At 36.8% G+C, this 20,938-nt stretch overlaps 1 protein-coding gene across 1 annotated transcript; it reads left to right on the top strand.

Annotated features, from left to right (window-relative positions):
• The first annotated feature begins 14,415 nt into the window (after positions 1-14,415).
• Positions 14,416-18,485, top strand: LOC126710222 (4-coumarate--CoA ligase-like 6). Its single transcript, XM_050410601.1, has 6 exons — positions 14,416-15,539; positions 15,950-16,139; positions 16,868-17,013; positions 17,231-17,298; positions 17,751-17,853; positions 18,011-18,485. The coding sequence occupies exons 1-6, from the start codon at positions 14,505-14,507 to the stop codon at positions 18,122-18,124; spliced, it is 1,656 nt and encodes a 551-aa protein (XP_050266558.1). The 5' UTR covers positions 14,416-14,504; the 3' UTR covers positions 18,125-18,485.
• Positions 18,486-20,938: the final 2,453 nt, after the last annotated feature.

Raw genomic sequence — 20,938 nt, forward strand, 5'->3', positions numbered from 1 at the left:
CGATGGTCCCCTCGGATCACTTCCTTTAAATTCCACATTCTTTGATGGCTGCACTGTTCGCAGTATAGAGCACACGTTTATTTTCCTGATTATTTCTACATAGTTAACTTATTTAAAGTTAGTGGTCAGGTACTACTGTCAGTTTTGATAAAGTCAGGGTGACAACTTTTCGTTACCATCAACAATATCAATTCTAAGTCCTATTTGAGGGAAAAATACCAACACACCCATTCATGAAACAATTATTGTGAAAAGGAAAGATTCATAAAATAAAAGAGCAGTTTTCTTTTTATTAAATAAAGGAAAAGTACATCATATACAAAATGGCTTAGGCAAGCTTGTTTCAAAAGCTAACTATAAAGGAGAAAGCTCATAGGAATGGTAGATCCACAATCTTGTTCTAGCAGCAATCGAGCCAGTATGGATGGTACCGACGATGAGAAAGAAGAAGAGGTGGGAACGCTTGATGGACCCCTCTTCTCTTGACTACAAGATGTTCTGCTATCAAGGCTGAGAAACAGGAAACCTATCCATCCATGTCCTTGGTGATTTGCTTGATCATCCTTAGGTCTTCTTCACATCTGCGCACACATGATATATGTCGCCAGGTGAGACCCAGATTTTGTCGCACCAAAAATCTGATGTGATCTACCTCTGCTTTGGGTCTTAGTTGAAGGAGAAGGGACTTCTTTCTCGCTCGGTTGAAAGGAAGAAACGTCTTTGGCCTCTGCTTCCCTTGCCTTAACTACGTCATCTTGGATCTTGGCGGCATCCTTGGTTTCTGAGGAAGGCTTGATTTCCTAGCCATCACCTTTATCCTTAGCCACCTCATTCCCTAGACTTCGATCACCATCTTGGTAGGGTCCCTAGGAATGCCTGAAGAGTTAAGAACTTGAGATTCCTGCAGAACTCAAGGACCTGTAAATGAGGAAGAACGACTCCCCTAAAGATGTCTTATATAGAAGGCAAAATCTAGTGGAAATTAATTCGCCCGAATCTCAAAGAAAGAGTTATGAGTGAGATGAATCCCGCTTAATTTCCAAAGAAATCTTCAACTGTTGGCTCTGTGTCACTTCGTAAAGACCTTAATGAAGGCGCGTCTCGTGTACCGAAACGTCAGGAACGTGACTTGGATAAACTGAAAAATATCTTGCAATCAAAGACAGTGTAAAATGGGTGAGAAAGGGCTATTATCACATCGATATCTTCATTTCCTCCCATGGAGAAGAAAAGTAGAATCCCGAGGGGCTATTATGGGAGTGACAAACCAAGGAGCCCATACCAATGTATATGTTGGGCCAAGGGCCCAGTCCAAGGAAGAACTCCTTCTCGGCCAATCAAGGCCGAGGACAAAGGGAATAGCCTGCCATTGAGAGAGTGACACTCTGAACCATTCCATGGAAGATGATAAGTATTAAGAAAGAAAAGGACAAAGGGAGGCACGGAAATATCTGAGAGAAAGCTGCTACCATTGCATTAAGTGCTCTGCAACTAATTGAACCCTGCTTTTCAGCCTTTACAACCACTCCCAACGACTTTGGAGAGGGACTGATGGGACAAGTATTAGCACTATCAATCTAAATTTACATGTGGACGGTGAAAATGAGAGGAAGATAGTATAAATAGAGGAGAAGGGGAGAACAAAAGGAGGAGGGGACTTGTAACAGAGGATGACGAACAATATATTAAGAATCAACCTTCTCAGACAAAGTCCGAGGACGTCTCTCCCTAGTAAACATATGTTATCTTTCTTTCTTTATCATTTATACCTGTTGGTCGATCATCTGATTCGCTAAGGTCCAAGTTTTCAACCCATTCTCTATAAATTCATTGTATTGGGCTCATGGGACCAAGACTCCATGCACCTTGGACTTGGGCCCTATAATTGTGACCCTACAGAAAGAAATGAATGAAATCATTTTATAACAATAAATGGCTAGACATGTAGGGGTATTTTGGGAGTTTAGTGAAATTTCATTAAATGGAGAAATGAAAATTTGAGTTTTTGAGGGAATAGAGAGGAATCAGTATTTTTGTCTATTCATTTCATTTTCTCCAACTTACATTTCCAAACAATGGAATGATTATTCCATTTCTTTAATTAAAACTCTCAAATAAGGGAGTAGAGTGAATAATCTAAAAATATTATTTCCATTTCATTCTAATCCCTCATTTCAAATGGAGTGTAAGTAGGCCAAGAAGTGACCTACAATCCCTTTTTTTTTTTTCTACATAATAATAATAATAATAATAATAATAATAATAAGAACAACAACAACAACAATAATAATACAATTGCTTAATTGTTTCAATTTGGTAAAATTTTTGTTAGAAAATTGGATTAAAATTGGACAAGATATATTTTCATAAGAACTAGAAATGCACATTCCCTCAAAACCAAGTTTAAAATGTTTATTTTCATATAAATGCACATTCCCTCCTAGCGTAGTTTTAATTTGGCACTTTTCATATAAATATTCCCATCAAAATCAGTTCTTAACATAGTCTAGACAAAGTAGATATAAAATAATCCATTCAATTGTAAACTGCTTTTATTTTTTATTTCAGTTTTACTTTATGTGATATGTCACTCTTGATTCTCTTTGCATTATTTTTTGGCATGAGAAAAATATGACACCTAAAAGAAACATACATAACTTTTTGCTAACTTGAAATGCCGGTCTTCTCATCCTTTAAGGTGAAGCATCTTAATGTGAAATGCATTTGTTCCTTTCCCTTGGAGTTCTTAGGATAATTTATATTCTGTCCTGACCATTCACAATAAATAAAAAAGGGGGTAGTTTAGAATTTTTTATTAATATTTAAACAAATCTTCAATCACCTTTTTGTTATCTTAAGTTGGTGCTCCTCAAATCAAATGATATTTGACCAGGAGGAGCACTTAGATTATAGATTAAAAACCAATATCAATTTATCTTCAAGCCAAGCCTCCTGCTTAGTTCAAATCTTTGCCAGACTCATCAGGATGGGGATACTCCTTAAAGAAACTACACCATTACAAATAAAAAACATAAAACTCCTATTAACTAATCCTTCAATTATATTGAATTAAGTAGTAGAATAGAATTGCATACAAAAGAAAAATCATACTCTCTTCACGCTATTGAATTTGGTTGGGCTGCCAATGATACTGAAACGCAGCCTATACCTTGATTCATATTTGAACCTTAGACTAAAAGAGGAAAAACTGTACTCAAAGTTTTGAAATTTGTAATTTTCAAGAATCAGCAATAGCACACTATAGACTATACCTTTGGTTTGGGAGGTGGAGGTGGTGTCTCCGAGCTTGGTGGAGTATTCTCAATCTTAAGTTATTGCTCGTCAATTCTTAAACTGTTCTTGGCTCGAAGCTTAATAATTTCTTGTCTAAGAATTATGTTTTTCATGATGTTCCAATTGTGTCCGATTCAGATTATCATTTCATTTTCATATGTCCATAAAACAAAACTTATTAGTGGAAAAAAAAAAAAAACTATATAAAACATATCAAAATAAATTGCTCTTTTTTTTGGTGTATTTATTTGTCCTTACTCACTCAAAAGAATTAAACATTGTAATACGTAAATTGCAAAAAATAATAGTAATTTAAATTTTTTTTGAGTAAACAGTAATACTTATTAGAACACACATAAAAATAGTAATATTAATGTTTTAAACCGGGTTTATAATACATTACACACAAAATTTTCATTTTTTGAAACTTTAAAAAAGTAAGTATTTATTTTGCAATATTAACTTGGCCATATCATTTGACCAATAAGTGCAAGCTACTTCCCCTCACATAATAGTGTCTCACGATTAGATTATGTGTTCTATTTCATCAACAAAGAAAAGAAAAAAAGATTGCATATTCTATGTGTTCTTAATATGCATGCCAATTTTTATACTAATCAAATGTTATTTATCATTCAATCCATAAACTCATATTTTATGTTTTATTCTAAACTACAAAAATGTGAATTCAAACAATTGATTGATGGCATGACTATTAATCTTTGATCACTTTGAAATTTTGCAAGCATAGAAAATATACGAAGATAATGTAATCAAATGATGAATCTGTCGCATCCAATTAAAAAGTCTTAACTTTAAATCCTTGTTGAAAGCCTTTTAAGAATTCTTTAAATCTTTTTTTTTCCCAATATAATGTGATCATACAAAATCTTAAGCACTTTAAGAATACTTCTCTTCGCAGAAATACATGTACAGGTATAATTTTATATTAGGAGTAATTACACCCCTCTCCTTTGAGGTTTTGGGAAATGATACTCCACCACAAACTGGAAGGGAAAATACATTTTCCCCCATTCACACCCATTTGATCAAACTCTATTAAATTGATTTTAAAAATGTTGATTACTAACTTGATCTTTACTTAAGGGAATGTTTCTAAAATTATCCTCCCTTTCAAAATCAAAATTCAATGATTTAAAATTTTAATTAAAGAGTATTTAAAAATATTTAGTAATTAATATGACATTTTCTTTTCTTTTTTTAGTTTTTCAACGGGTTTTGGAAAGATTTACTATTGCAAGTATTTATGTGCTTGATAAACTTTGCATTATTATTTTGAATTGTTCAGCTATATTTTTATTAATCATGGTTAAATTTTGATAAAAATAATTTTTATAGAAATTTAAAATAATTTGTTACTAATATAAATAAAAAGTGGAGTATTATTTTCTTCAAACCTTAAGGGAGAGTAGTGTTTTTTCCCTTCAGGTTTGGAGTGAAGTGTCATTCCTCCAAATCTCAAGGGAGGGGGGAGGGTGTAGTTACCCTTTTGCATTATTATAAAAGTTTTCACCTCAAAGACAAACCTCAAAACTACTACCTTTTGGCAGAACCTTAACTTAGTCTTTTTTAACTATATTATTAGATTCAGAATTTACGAATAACATTTATTATTGTGGGGGTGGGGGTAAGGATTGGGGTTCAAGTTTTCAGGATGGAATTTTACACACATACACTTAGATTAGGCTCAATGGCAGTTTCAGAAATTTTTTTCAGGGTGATCATCAAGAAACTCGAATTATACAAAATCTAATGAATAGAGTACTTCATTTATTGACAAAAAGAAGAAGAAGAAGAAGAAGAAACACACACAAATACATAGAATCTTACAATTTCCTTCTACAAATTTTCTTATTTTGAAATCATTGTGTAATAATCTTATTATCAAAGCCGCAAGCTATGTCTTTTTCAAAATTTTAGTTAAATGAAATTTTTCTTGGGTTTTTTTTCTTTTGTTTATAAGGGCCTAATATATTGTTAAGTAGACCAAAGTTTAAGGACAAAGTTTGGAAACAAATTTAGTTGTGGCCTAAGGTTACAACTCTCATTAAACAAATTAACATGACTATTTATTTTGAAAATCTAAGTGTTGAATTGCAAAATTTTTATGTTATTAAAACACATCAAATTTCATTCCAATCAAATGTTATTTACTATTCGATCCATAACCTATTTATTTTTTATGTATAATTTTTTAAACTACAAAAACTCGAAATTCATATCCAATAAAAAAAAAAATATTGAATGAAGTTGTAACCTTAGTCTACAATAAAATTTGTTGTCAAACTTTGTTCAAAGTGTAATTATGTTGGGCTTAAAATGGAGCCACAAGTGAATAGGCTAGAGACGAATTTATATCTTAGATAATAAAAAAACAATAAGGTTGAGATGAAAAAATTATTTTGTTTCAATTGCAATCAATTATCCAAATCATTATCAATAGATACAAAATTTGACCATAGGTCAAGCCATAGAAGCTCCAACCTTGATACAAGACAGAACCTTAACTTGGTTTTTGTAACTATTAGATTAAAGGATAAAATTTGGCTACAAACTTGATTGTAGACAATGGCTACAACTCCACTTAATATATTTTTATTGGATGTGAATTTTGATAGATCTATTATTAGATTACATTTTCTTATTATATCCCCGTGCTTGCAAAATTTATAAAAAATCAAAGACCAATAACTATAGATTGAATAATAAATAAAATCTGATTGGCATGAAATTTTAAATGTGTATTAAAAACATTTAAAAAAAATGCAATCCAATGGTTATATTTTAAAAATACGTATTTGTGTTAATTTTTTAAGTAAGAGTTGTAGCTTTAGACTATAACCAAGTTTGTACCCAAACTTTGTCCTATTTAGAATTTCAAAATATTTAGTCATATTAATTTTTTTAGTGGAAGTTGTAGCCTTAGGCAATAACCAAGTCTGTAGCCAAAAATTTTCCTAGATTAATATATTTTTTTTTTGATAAAGCTCCTAGATTAAATTAGATTAGATTAACATTGATTCTAAAAAAAAGATTTGATTTATCATATATGGCAATAACAAATACTTTTTATTTTCTCAAACCTTTTATTCCTTATCAATTATGTCAAGGAAGTGGAATACATATAAATTAGTGCACTAATAAAATGTTTTTCACATTTATAGACCCTACCTTTTAGAACTAATTAAAAGTCTTATTTAAAAAAATGTGTAAGGAAGTTTAACTGAAAAAAGGTATAAAAATAAATAAATGAATAAACAAAGAATGGTAAAAAGTTAATGGAGTATTTGATGAGATTAATAGTGGATGTAGGGACACGATTCTCAAGCGGCCTAACAATGACGTTGGGCTCGCGCGTGATGGATCCCTCACAATAATATTTGTAGAGAGTGGGCTTGAAAGGCTAGAGTTGGGTCACGGGGCGTTAGTATAGGCCGGACCTTAGATAAACTTAGACTAGAAAAGGCTTCAGTCCGGATATCTAAGCCCATTAACTTTATAAATTGAGGGATAGTGCTCCTCGGATCCTGTCCGAGGAGCACTAGTGTTTTTCTCCGGTTATCCGTCGATGGGTTTTCCATGGTGGAACGCGTATACTATCCGGGCATTCTCATTCCTGGAGTTTTTTCCAGGAAGTGAGATGGGGATCCTCTCCTTCGTTACCTAACGTTTTCTTTTATACTAGCCTACGTTCGTTGTCCCTCGTCCACGTGTAGGGTCAGTTTTTCCAGGACTGATACTTGTCCCGTCAATCCCATCCCAGCATTGTTGGGCATGGTTAATAAAGCCCAAGAATCTGGTTCTGTCAGGTGCAATGTCATGTCAATGAGGGGTATTAAGGACAATTTTCCTGAGATATTTTTCTGATCTTTTAAGTTTGCTTGTATGCCACTTTCCTCAAGGAGACTTTGGGTCTGCCGAGGACTAAGCTGTCCTCGGCCGTATCTTCGGGCCCCTTTGGGCTTAATATTTTTGGGCTTGGGCCCTGGCCTCCTTCAGTTTGGGGTCTGTGAACTCCCCATAAGCGAGCGGGACGAGCCCACAAACTATTGTGCCCCACATTAGCCCCTCAAAACCCTGCTGTCCAACGTCTTGGTTGGAAAGGTGGGTTTTGGCAATATCAAGCCTTTATTGCGGTTCATTCAATTCAGTCCTTAATCAACGTTTGCGACTCTTCACTTCCCCGAGGAATGCGCCGGTCTACAAGACGTTCCCTCAATTTGCGCACGTTGCCATTATGCCGTTTGGTTATCTGAAGCGTGCCTTTAATATTTTCCCATTTACGAGACCTCCCAGATCTAACGGTTACTGATGGCGTGGGAGAACGAAACGGCGCGTTCTTCTTTATAGATTTCCCTGGGGATCTGATCGTGGTATATATCCTTTTCTTCGTTCCCTATATAAAGAGAGAAGATAAGGCGATTTTCTCATATCTGAATCCCTCAGGCCCTTCTCAAAATTCACTTCTTCCATCTGGTTATTCCCTATCCCCTAATACATCCGCCATAGTAGTCAGCCATGAATAAACCCTTTATCTCCCAGAAACGCCATGTCCTAATAAAACTTGAGATGGCTCGGTCGGGGCAAGGGTGGCGGAGACTCAAGATTTGCCTCCCCACTCTTTTAGCCAAAATCCGAAGCAGGGACTCGTCACATCTCACTTCCGGTGTGACTGAGTCGAAAACCTCCCTTGTCATCTCCATCCGCTCTCTCATGAGCATACCTAATATGGCTCCAGTGTGCTAAGAGTTAGGATTGAGGCAGGGACTAAACGCCCTTGCTTCTTCCTCTCTTTGTTCACTGGCGCCATCCTTTGATTCCCCTTCTCCCTCTTTTGCTCATTTTTATTTTCTTCATCTCTTCCCTCTTCTTCTCCTCCTTCTTGCTCATGTCCTCCATCTTCTTTTCCCTTTGCCCTCCTCAGCGACAAGAGCTTGCTGAAGTGCTTCCATGTGTTCCAATTCTTCTTCCTTCTCCTTCCCCTTTTCTATATAAGGTTCTTCTCCTAATATGAGCAGTACTGAGGCAGAGATTTTAGAGAGACTTTGAAGACGAGTCTAAAGGACATCTGACGGTTTACTTATCTGTATTATGGATGTTATTACTGATTTAGCAGTTCATTTTTTTTGTATAGGCTTGTTTAAGCCCTTCTTTGTACGTTGTAATAATTTTTTATATTAATAAAAGTTACTGTTATTCCATTTCGCATGTTCTGTTTATTTGTTTTAATAAATTTGCAAGCACTGCTCGGTACAATAGTATAGCATTTGAATCAATGATAACTAAGGCTACAATACTCGCTAATAAAAAGACACCATAATAACTTTAACAAAATTATTATTCGACATAACAATCCGACCAGTGAGGAACGAGACTTACCTTAAAATTAGTCGAGATGGGGACTAAGTGTTCAATAAGGTGTAAGAAGTAGTTATCCGAGGACATGTCACCTCTCAATGAACAATTTCCTTAGGCTAACGATCATCAATTCGTTTCGCCATCTTCTTAACACACTGGCCTTAACTTTTTCCCGTATTTGAGCCGAGAAACTTCTCCATCCGAGCAGTTGATTTCCCAAAAGGCCTGAGTCCGAGGACTTCGCAAGGCCTGGGTTTCACTTAAAACTTATGCTTTTTCTTTTATGTACTTGGCTTCCCCTAGATTTGAGTCCGAGGACCATGCAAGCCCTAGGTTCTGTCCAAAACCTCTATGTCTTTGGTTTCCCCATAGGCTTGAGTCCGAGGATCATACAAGTCCCAGGTTCTGTCCAAGACTTTTATGTCTTTGGTTTCCCCATAGGCTTGAGTCCGAGGATCATACAAGTCCCAGGTTCTGTCCGAGACTTTTATGTCTTTGGTTTCCCCATAGGCTTGAGTCCGAGGATCATACAAGTCCCAGGTTCTGTCCAAGACTTTTATGTCCTTGGTTTCCCCATAGGCTTGAGTCCGAGGACCGTACAAGTCCTAGGTTCTGTCCAAAACTCTTCGAGTTCAGATTCTCCCTTTCATCAGGCATTTCATAAGGCGCCGAGCAGGGGTTGTCCTCGGCAACGGCTATTTCTCAGTGTGGGCCGCAGTCCCTGGGCCCTCACGCAGAGCGGGCCTGGGCCGCGAATCCACTCAGCCCATGAATTAAGAGATATTTCTGCAACCTCTGGCCACGCGGTACTCTCTGACGTCACCGTGATCGAGGTGCGCCTTTACGAGGCTTCTTTAATCTTGGGGTTGCAGTTGATGTTGGAAGTTGAGCCAGAACCCCTTTTGTCTGTAGCGTTCCTTGGGACGCCGCGTGAGTTGACTGCCATCACCTTGTCTTTTCAAATAAATGGGAGGGAGAGAAAGTTGATTTATATACGCACAAATCCTTCAGTTTTCTCCCATATCACAGCTTCCATATCCGGAACTCTCCTCCCTTAACACAACATGTTTAAGGCAAGGGTTGGGAAGAAAGAACTTTCTCCGCCGCAGATGCATCGTGCCTTCATGAGACTCAGAATAGTGCGGCATGGGCACAGGAAGCATAGGTTCAAGAGAATACTCCATTTCGACCGAGGGGGAAGGGTGTCTTTCCCTCTTTTAGTCAAAATCCGAAGCAAGTTCTGTTCATGCCAGGATTTTGGTATGTCAGAAGAAAGATTTTCCGCCATCAGCGCCTCTGCTTTGCGGCAGGCGAATATTTAGAGAAAGCCCCTCCACTTCCAACTCCCTGCACCTTTCCTTCAACGGTGTCAGGCTTAAGTTGGATCTCTTTTGCTGTTTGAGTTGTGGGCATGTGAAAGCATTGAGGAAGGACAAGGTCTTGGGGCTGTAGCCAACCTCTCCTCTGACCTACTTCCTCAGCTTCACTTTATTCTCTTGTATCTTCCTTTCTTTTCGGTTATGTAATGAGCTTTGACGCAAACTGATTCCAGCTTTTCATTGTACGCTGTACTATTTCTTTGTTTTAGTGATAATGGAAATCTCTTTACTTGTTTTGGATACTGTTCCTTTGACTACACTACTTTGTGAGTGAGTGTGCCCCATGCGTGTGTTTCTTTCAGAATATTTAGAGCAAAATAGTTTGAAACATAATCTAGCTCACTCCAATTTATCAATATTACCAAGCATTATATCGATAATTCATAGTAAATCAAACTTAGGAAACTAACCGGGATAACAGTTGAATATTCTGTGATAAGCGCGTGAACATCGTCCAAGGCTGATAATCTCGAAATAATCCATCCGAGCAATCGACTGGGAAGTACGGAACTCCGATGGTGCTTTCGTGTACTTGGTTTCCTCGTAGGCTTGGGTCCGAGGACCATACAAGGCCTAGGTTCCGTCCAAAACTTACGGTTTTTATTTTGTGTACTTGGTTTCCCCATAGGCTTGGGTCCGAGGACCATGCAAGGCCTTGGTTCTGTCCAAAACTTGTAAGATTTCTTTTTTGTACTTGGTTTCCCCATAGGCTTGGGTCCGAGGACCATGCAAGGCCTTGGTTCTGTCCAAAACTTGTAAGATTTCTTTTTTGTACTTGGTTTCCCCATAGGCTTGGGTCCGAGGACCATGCAAGGCCTTGGTTCTGTCCAAAACTTGTAAGATTTCTTCTTTTGTACTTGGTTTCCACATAGGCTTGGGTCCGAGGACCATGCAAGGCCTTGGTTCTGTCCAAAACTTGTAAGATTTCTTTTTTGTACTTGGTTTCCCCATAGGCTTGGGTCCGAGGACCATGCAAGGCCTTGGTTCTATCCAAAACTTGTAAGATTTCTTTTTTGTACTTGGTTTTCCCATAGGCTTGGGTCCGAGGACCATGCAAGGCCTTGGTTCTGTCCAAAACTTGTAAGATTTCTTCTTTTGTACTTGGTTTCCCCATAGGCTTGGGTCCGAGGACCATGCAAGGCCTTGGTTCTGTCCAAAACTTGTAAGATTTCTTTTTTGTACTTGGTTTCCCCATAGGCTTGGGTCCGAGGACCATGCAAGGCCTTGGTTCTGTCCAAAACTTGTAAGATTTCTTCTTTTGTACTTGGTTTCCCCATAGGCTTGGGTTCGAGGACCATGCAAGGCCTTGGTTCTGTCCAAAACTTGTAAGATTTCTTTTTTTGTACTTGGTTTCCCCATAGGCTTGGGTCCGAGGACCATGCAAGGCCTTGGTTCTGTCCAAAACTTGTAAGATTTCTTTTTTTTGTACTTGGTTTCCCCATAGGCTTGGGTCCGAGGACCATGCAAGGCCTTGGTTCTGTCCAAAACTTGTAAGATTTCTTTTTTGTACTTGGTTTCCCCATAGGCTTGGGTCCGAGGACCATGCAAGGCCTTGGTTCTGTCCAAAACTTGTAAGATTTCTTCTTTTGTACTTGGTTTCCCCATAGGCTTGGGTCCGAGGACCATGCAAGGCCTTGGTTCTGTCCAAAACTTGTAAGATTTCTTCTTTTGTACTTGGTTTCCCCATAGGCTTGGGTCCGAGGACCATGCAAGGCCTTGGTTCTGTCCAAAACTTGTAAGATTTCTTTTTTTGTACTTGGTTTCCCCATAGGCTTGGGTCCGAGGACCATGCAAGGTCTTGGTTCTGTCCAAAACTTGTAAGATTTCTTTTTTTTGTACTTGGTTTCCCTATAGGCTTGGGTCCGAGGACCATGCAAGGCCTTGGTTCTGTCCAAAACTTGTAAGATTTCTTGTTTGTAGTCTTTTCTCTATAGTTATTTATTTTTCGAAGGTTAGCCCCTGGGCCAGGGAGGGGAGAGCTGGCTCGAGGCCGGAAGCCCCTAGAGCTGCCCGCTCCGTTAGCAGTGCAAGGCGTAGCCCCTAGCAGAAGTTTATGGCGGAGCAACAACTGCACGTCGCCGGAGATGAGAAAGACTCGTGAATCTCTGCTTGCTAGAGAGCTGACTTATGCGCCACTCGCGCCAACGCGCAAGCCTTCCCATAGACGGCGCCAATTGTAGGGACACGATTCTCAAGCGGCCTAACAATGACGTTGGGCTCGTGCGTGATGGATCCCTCACAATAATATTTGTAGAGAGTGGGCTTGAAAGGCTAGAGTTGGGTCACGGGGCGTTAGTACAGGCCGGACCTTAGATAAACTTAGACTAGAAAAGGCTTCAGTCCGGATATCTAAGCCCATTAACTTTATAAATTGATGGATAGTGCTCCTCGGATCCTGTCCGAGGAGCACTAGTGTTTTTCTCCGGTTACCCGTCGATGGGTTTTCCATGGTGGAACGCGTATACTATCCGGGCATTCTCATTCCTGGAGTTTTTTCCAGGAAGTGAGATGGGGATCCTCTCCTTCGTTACCTAACGTTTTCTTTTATACTAGCCTACGTTCGTTGTCCCTCGTCCACGTGTAGGGTCAGTTTTTCCAGGACTGATACTTGTCCCGTCAATCCCATCCCAGCATTGTTGGTAATGGTTAATAAAGCCCAAGAATCCGGTTCTGTCAGGTGCAATGTCATGTCAATGAGGGGTATTAAGGACAATTTCCCCGAGATATTTTTCTGATCTTTTAAGTTTGCTTGTATGCCATTTTCCTCAAGGAGACTTTGGGTCTGCCGAGGACCAAGCTGTCCTCGGCCGTATCTTCGGGCCCCTTTGGGCTTAATATTTTTGGGCTTGGGCCCTGACCTCCTTCAGTTTGGGGTCTGTGAACTCCCCATAGGCGAGCGGGACGAGCCCACAAACTATTGTGCCACACAGTGGACATTTAAGGGCATATTTATTTAGCAATTTTGGGATAACATTTATTATTAGCTCATAGCAAACAAATCAATAACAAAGTTAAGGTTCAAGTTTTTAGAAGGGAACTTCATATATATATACACTTAGATTAGATTAGAGTAGAATTTTTATCTTGTATAAAAAAATAAAAGTTGAGATGGACAAATCATTTTCGTGTGTTCTAATAAGTATTACTGTTTACTAAATAAATAAAAAAATAGGGATGTTTATCCCACATTGGTTGTGTGTATTAAGTGTTTGCTGTTTATAACCCCAGTCTACAACTACAAACAACTACAAAAGGACTTAACTTTTATAGTTGTACTCTGATTATGTAATGTATTATAAACCCGGTTTAAAACATTATTATTACTATTTTCGTGTGTGTTCTAATAAGTATTACTGTTTACTCAAAAAAAAATTTGTGCCCATTGAAATCAATCATCCAAATCATTATCAATAAATACAAAATTTGACCACATGTCAAGTATGAAAACTCTAACCACGAGACATGATAGAATCTTAACTTAGGCTTTTGCAACTATATATAGTATTAGATTAGGAGATTAGATTAGATTAGATACTCTCTCAATGATCTAGTTTTCAATGTCTTTCATGAGAGTCTCCAAATCCATCGGCAAGTCAAGTTAATTTTACCTATGTTATTTTTATGAGTCTGGACCTTATCTCCTCTCCTCTTGGACAAGCATGCATAACAAACACCCAACCGTGAAATTTAAGTAGAATGCGCTGTGAGAGTTATAAGCAACTAATTACAGTTTGTCATGTCAAAGTTCAATGATATTCGGGAAGATAAGTAATCCTTCAGACTTGGCTATAGACAAAAAAAGGAAAAGAAAAAAAAAAAAAAAAAAAAGACAACTTTTCAATTTGCTAATGTGGTAGATTATTAGTGGCCGGTAAAAAAAAAGTGATATTAAAAGTAAGCTCAAATGAACACCAATAAAAGTTAATTTTTGATCTTTTAACTTCTTGTCAAAGTTCCATGATATTTTGAAAGATTACATGTATCCTTGAGACTGTCAAAACTTTTCACATTTGCTAATATGGTAAATTATTAGTGATTAATAAAAAAAAATAATTTTAATAGTATGTTAGGATAAAAATCAATAACAACTTACAAAGTCAAATATAGTGAATAATGTTATGAATATTTTTTGTGCATCTAACATTGGTCGTTGAAAAAGAAAAAATGGAGACAACTTTTAGTTTTGAATTTGATTGAAGCGGTTGCTCAATGCTATTTTTGAAAATTGCACTTCCCCAATTCTTAAAAAAGTTGGAGCTATCTGTGTCCGTTTCCGTGAGTTGTAATAAACGATTATTTGTCTCTGACTTCTTCTCCGCGCCACATATGAATGAACGTGTAACAAATATAGCCTATTTCTGGTTCACTCTTGTTAGTTTTATACTGCCATGCCATATGATGGAGAATGAGAGCCAAACCAAACAAAACTAAACTAGTGGAATTCAAAAAACAATGACTATCAAAAACCCAAAACCTCACCCACAATGGTACTCGCCAGAGACTGGAATCTACTCCAGCACGTTCCCCAATAGATATGTCCCCTCAGATCCTTTTCTTGATGTTGTTTCCTTCATCTTCTCCCACAAACACAGAGGGGTCTCAGCTCTCATTGATTCCTCAACTGGGTCTTCCATTTCCTACCCAGAACTCTACCCCTTGGTCCAAGCCATGGCCTCTGGCCTCTACCACAGTATGGGTCTCAGACAAGGTGATGTGGTTTTGGTTTTGTTGCCGAATTCCATTTACTACCCTATTGTTTTCTTGGGTATTGCGTCTTTAGGTGCAATCGCTACAACCATGAATCCTCTCAGTAGTACACCAGAAATTAAGAAACGGATAACTGATTGTAATGCGTCCCTAGCTTTCTCTGCAGCTGAAAAAGTTGACACATTGCAAGCATTGGGTGTTCCTGCAATTGGGGTACCAGATAATGTGAATTTGGATAGGAAGAAAACTAGTTTTTCAGCTTTCTATAAGCTCATTTCTGGTGATTTTGATTTGCCTCCTAAGCCGGTGATTAAGCAGCAGGACACTGTGGCTTTAATTTATTCCTCTGGGACTACTGGGGTGAGCAAAGGTGCTATGCTAACACACGGGAATTTTATAGCAATGGTTGAGCTTTTTATTCGTTTTGAGGCTTCACTGTACCCGTATGAGGCTGTGGATAATGTGCATTTAGCTGTTTTACCAATGTTTCATATATACGGGCTGGCACTATTTGTGTTAGGATTGTTCTCTGTGGGTTCTTCAATTGTTGTGGTGAAGAAATTTGATTTGAATGAGGTGATGAAGGCCATTGATAGATATAAAGTCACACACTTTCCACTTGTCCCACCAATATTGACAGCTTTGACGAAGAAAGCAAAGGATTCTGGTGGAAGTAGTTTCAAGAGTTTGAAGCAGGTTTCCTGTGGGGCAGCTCCTCTGAGTAGTATAAAGGTCGTAGAGGACTTAAAGCAGGCATTGCCTCATGTTGATTTCATTCAGGTACGAAGTCCCAAGTTTGAAAATGACCTTTAACAAAGCAATTGTAATTATTCCTACTACCAGAAGTTTGGTATCTCAGATGTTAAAATGTACCTAAGTATCTTAGATGAAGGTCTTAATCAAAATACAAAATTGCACTTATTTTTAATAGACATACAATCAAAATAATGAAAATGATGAATCCCTACTTTTTCCTCTGATTCTTGGGAAACCTGTTGTATCCACAAAATAATCTGATTTGCAGCAAGCAGTAAGGTTCACCACTAACTGTCAGTTAAATTCTGTGGTAATAATGAAATTAGTAATAGCATTATGACTGTCCCAATCATTTCGTTCTTTTATTATTTGGTGAATTGTAATGGCCTCTTTTATTTTTGGAAACATCCAGTTGTAAATTTTGTCTGTTTTAGGGATATGCAATGACTGAGTCAGCTGGAGTAGGAACCCGCGGCTTCAATACTGAAAAGATTCGAAATTATACTTCAATAGGACTATTGGCTCCAAATACGCAAGCTAAAGTGGTAGATTGGAATACCGGTTCCTCTGTGCCTCCTGGCAGTACTGGTGAGCTTTGGCTACGAGGACCTGGAATCATGAAAGGTAATAAGCTTCATCAGTTTCCTTAATTGTTTCTAGTCTTAAAATTATGTACAGTACCGTCAATACTAATCTGTATTTTATAAATTGCTAAATCTATGTCACTCTCCTTTTTAAAAATTTTGTCATGCTGGTATAGCCCTTTCCAAAAAATGAAACTAGAAAAATTTTCATGTTGGACATCATATTCCTATTTTTCAGCTTAATTTTGTTTAATTATGTTAGATACCTCGAATTCTTATTATTCCCATGATCATGTCCGTATATGTTGAAAGTGCCATTCACTCACCTCAATGACTATGAGCATTTAAATGTTAATTTGACCTATGAGCTCCGTTTGTCTGCTAATGGTCTTGGACTGAATGGCATCTCCTTCCGCATAAATAAAGGGTGGAGGTTGAGGTCATTGGTGCAATCTGTGCATAAGTGTGAGTTATATTACTTATTATTATTTTTTTAAAAGAAGACTTCTATTTCTGTCAAAATCTTCTCTGTAAACTGGTATTTTATAGCTCCTTACTTTATGGTGTCCATAATTTTTGTTTCTGTCATTTTACTTGAATTATCATACACAACCATTGTTAAAATCATTCTCACGCATACCTGCTTAGCTTCTTATTTTAAGTACGTCTCATCATTCAGTTAACTTCTTGGGAGAATTACTCATCTCCAAAATTCAACATTTTATAATCCTGATATACAAGAGATTATTTCTGCCCTCATATTTCCAGGATATTTGAATAATGTGGAGGCAACTATGGCAACAGTTGATAAAGATGGTTGGCTACATACTGGAGACATTGTTTCTATTGATCATGATGGATACATTTTTGTACAAGAACGATTGAAAGAGATTATCAAATACAAGGGCTTTCAGGTAAGTTTAGGAATCTGTTCTTTGTTTTATATGATGTTAAATTACAAAGTGGATGTTGTGTGCATAATTTTAACTTTGTTGGGGGAGGGGGTTTCGCTAGAAGAAAGAGCTCAATATTAAAGAACAGTAATATCTATTCTTGCAACTAGTCAGCCCTTTTTGAAACATTTATGCATGAATTTTCCTTAAATAAGTGTATAACATGTCTCTTCTGCAGATTGCTCCTGCTGATTTAGAAGCTGTGTTGATCTCCCATCCTGAGATACTTGATGTTGCAGTCACAGCGTAAGTGTGAGCATTTGAATGTATATCAAAAGGCCTTTGAAATTTTGTAAAGATGAAAATATCCTGTCTCTTTAATAATAGCATTTGTAGTTAAATGTGAATTCAGAAGCATTTTTCTGTGGGTTTATAGAGGAGTTCACCCTAGATCAAGCACATGGTGGTGCAATAAAGGAGTGACTATATTCAAGTACAACTGTAACATTGTTTATATCTTATTTAAATGGGATGTGATTAGAGTCAAGCATACTACATTACTACTTTAAAAACTAATCTACACTAAATGAGTGACCATTTTATTTTCTGAAGATTAAGCCTGTGTGTACTATCAAACATGTTCATAAAGACCATCTCTAATTTCAATTTCTGATGTTCATATATACTCTAATTGCTTGAAATTTTTATAATAATTTGTTATGAACTTACATATAAATATCATTCCTTTTTTCCCCCAGTATCTTGGATGAAAAATCTGGGGAGATACCAGTGGCATTTGTAGTGAAGAAGCATGGAAGCAAACTTTCTGAGGCAGCTGTTATTGATTATGTCGCTGAACAGGTATTCCATATTGACTTTGTATTTTGTATTCATGTATTGATAGTTTCAACACTTTATTCTTTTGCTGTAACCCAAGCTGAGCATCAGCTGCTGGCTACTTGCTTTGCTGATGATGACCAGATCGTTATAGCTTTGAAAAAATGTCTTCTCGTGGCAGGTTGCACCATACAAGAAAGTCAGGAAGGTGGTCTTTACAAACTCCATACCAAGATCTGCAGCAGGAAAGGTCCTTCGAAGGCAACTCAGGAGCAACATGGCTTCTAGACTCTGAGAACTCTTTCTCTGGCTGGCCATAATCTTAAATTGAACAAATTAAATGAATAGACCTTTATCTTTGTATTTTTTGCTAATTATAATTGTTTAAATAAATCCATGACCTTCCATCAAAAAAAAAAAAATCCATGACCACAATAGGGCCATCATGGTTTTTTGCCAAAATTTTTTGATTCAAAATTTTACTGGATTGGAGAATGTAGAGTTGTCTCTATAAATGATTTTGTTGGAGGTGCCTTCTGGTTCAAAAGCTCAATAGGACCATCTTGGTTCCACCGGATCAGGGTTTCTGTGATCCAATTAAATTTGTACTCAATTTGAAGCCAAGTTCAACTTGAATAAAACATTTGATTCAACATCGTATTAAGTTGCTAAGTTTAATGTTGAATAAAGTGTTATTGCCCATTATAACCATCTTTGTTGTTAATCTTCTTGATATTATTGTTATGATTCAGACTTGGGTCCGTTTGGAATTTGCTTATTTTACTAAAATTGAAAACTTTTTGTTGAAAGTACTGTAGATAAAGTAAAAATTAGCTGAAATAGTATAGTGAGACCCATGAATAGTATCAAAAAAATCCAATGGGATCCATGAATAGTACAAAAAAGTATTGTGGGATCCATGAATAGTAACAAAAATAATATGAATAGTAAAATAAGTTGGCAAAAATAATCTTTACCAAACCCACACTTCATCAATATTAATTTTGATGGATTGGGTTGGGTTGGGTTCAAGATATACACCTAATGTAACTTTTGTTCATGTTATACTAATTAATTTCATTCTAATGTGTTTTTGAACTAATCAATAATTTTATTATATTCTATCCTTATTCCCTACTTGCTTGCAAAATTTCATTAGAGATCAATAACTATCTCATCTATAAAATTTTTAAATTTCAAGTTTTTTGAACTTTAAGATTATACAAAAAAGAAAGCATGAATTTATGGATTAGATAGTAAGTAACATTGCGTTGAAATGTAGCTTGTGTTTGGGAACAGTTGATCAGTTGGCTTTTGCTTATCTTATGTACTATTTGTAGGTCCTACGTGAGTCTCGCAAAAGAAGTAGCTTATTTTAACATTTTGCTTATTGTTGCATATTGCTCGAAGGGCAATGTCCATTACACGCATGCATGTTGCACACATGTTATACACACACCACTTTTGCAGAGAAATTGTGACTTGGAAGTCACAATTTTAGTTCAAGAAAATGTGTGTAAGAGATATTTCTCTAACTCAAACTTTTTGTTTGCTTTTTAGCTTATTGCTCAAAACTTAGTCAAAGAACTAGCTTAGTCAATTAAAGTTTTATGTGGGTCCCGCTCAAACTTAGTCAAAAAACCGGTTGGCTTTGAATTGCTTTTTGCTAAAAAAAATTGGAGAAATTACACTTAACCACCTTAAATTATATCTTAGATTACACTTTGCACCTTAAACTTTTCAGATGCACATTTTACACCCTAAACTATGACATTTTTTACACTTTGCACCCTAATGCCAAGCTTATTGGACGAAAATCTAAAGTTTTAAAAGTGCAAAGTGTAATTGGGAGTATGGTTTAGGAAATTAGGAAATTAGCACTGTTTAGCCAAAATAGGAAATTAGCACTGTTTGCCAAACAATATAATTAGTAGGTACTGTTTTCAAATTATATTTTTTACTAGCATCTCGAGTCTAAGAGACTCAATTTAGGGGATATAAATCGAGTCTCAAAGACTCGATTTTCATGGTCTGATCACGTCTGATGTGGCATTTTTCCACGTGGTGTACACCTGAAAATCGAGTCTCTAAGACTCGATTTATAAACCAAAAAAATTTTAAGTCTCAAGTCTCTCATCTTGCCATTCCCAGAAATACCCAAAAAAAAAAAAAAAATCCCAGAGAGAGGCCTGGGTCTCACTGCGACCTAGGTCTCGCACGGCCTGGGTTGCGCTGCGACTTGGGTCTCTCGCGGTGGTGGCGTGGTCTAGTGCTTCAAAGAATTTTTAGGAGGTTTTCTACCAATGAACGCACTGACGAAGGTTTAGATTTTGTGTAATTTGGATGAACAACACTCTTGGTGTTTTATTTCAAAACTGCTCTTATAAATCGAGTTTCTAAGACTTGATTTCTAGATGGTCGTCATGCGGAAAAATGCCACATCATACATGATCAGACCATGGAAATCAAGTCTTTGAGACTTGATTTATAGACCCTAAATCGAGTCTCTTAGACTCGAGACTCGAGATGCTAGTAAAAAATATAATTTGAAAACGTGGCCTACTAATTATAATATTTGAAAATCAGGGTTAATTTCTCATTTTGGCCAGTTTTAGGGTGGTAAAGTGTAATTTCTCTTTTGTTTTTAAGGGTTCGAGAAAATGAGCAATTGAGTCTTTTTACGTGGTGCTATACTTTTCTGTCCAAGTTAACCGCGAACTTGATGTCGGGTGCAAAGCATAACAGGGGTTATAGTTTAAGGTACAAAGTGTAATTAGAAGTATAGTTTAGGGTGGTAAAATAATTTGTCTAAAAAAATTAGTTTTTATATGGATTCACTCAAAAAAAAGTTGATACTTTAATCTACCATTTGCAGGTCCCACAGTAAAGTAGTTCATGTTTTACTTATTCCAATCCTCCAACTTTTCTATAATACATTCAGTAAAAAATCAATGAGCTTATTTTATTTAACTTTTAGCTTTTATGTACAGTATTTTCAGACTTTCAACAAAAAGTTAAATAGTTATTTCCAAACAAACACATAATTCAACGTTAAGATTTTCAAAATTTTAATATATATATATATATATATATTACTAAAAGCTGAAGC

The sequence above is a fragment of the Quercus robur genome, chromosome 12 (genome assembly GCF_932294415.1).
Source record: "Quercus robur chromosome 12, dhQueRobu3.1, whole genome shotgun sequence".
NCBI classification, from domain to species: Eukaryota; Viridiplantae; Streptophyta; class Magnoliopsida; order Fagales; family Fagaceae; genus Quercus; species Quercus robur.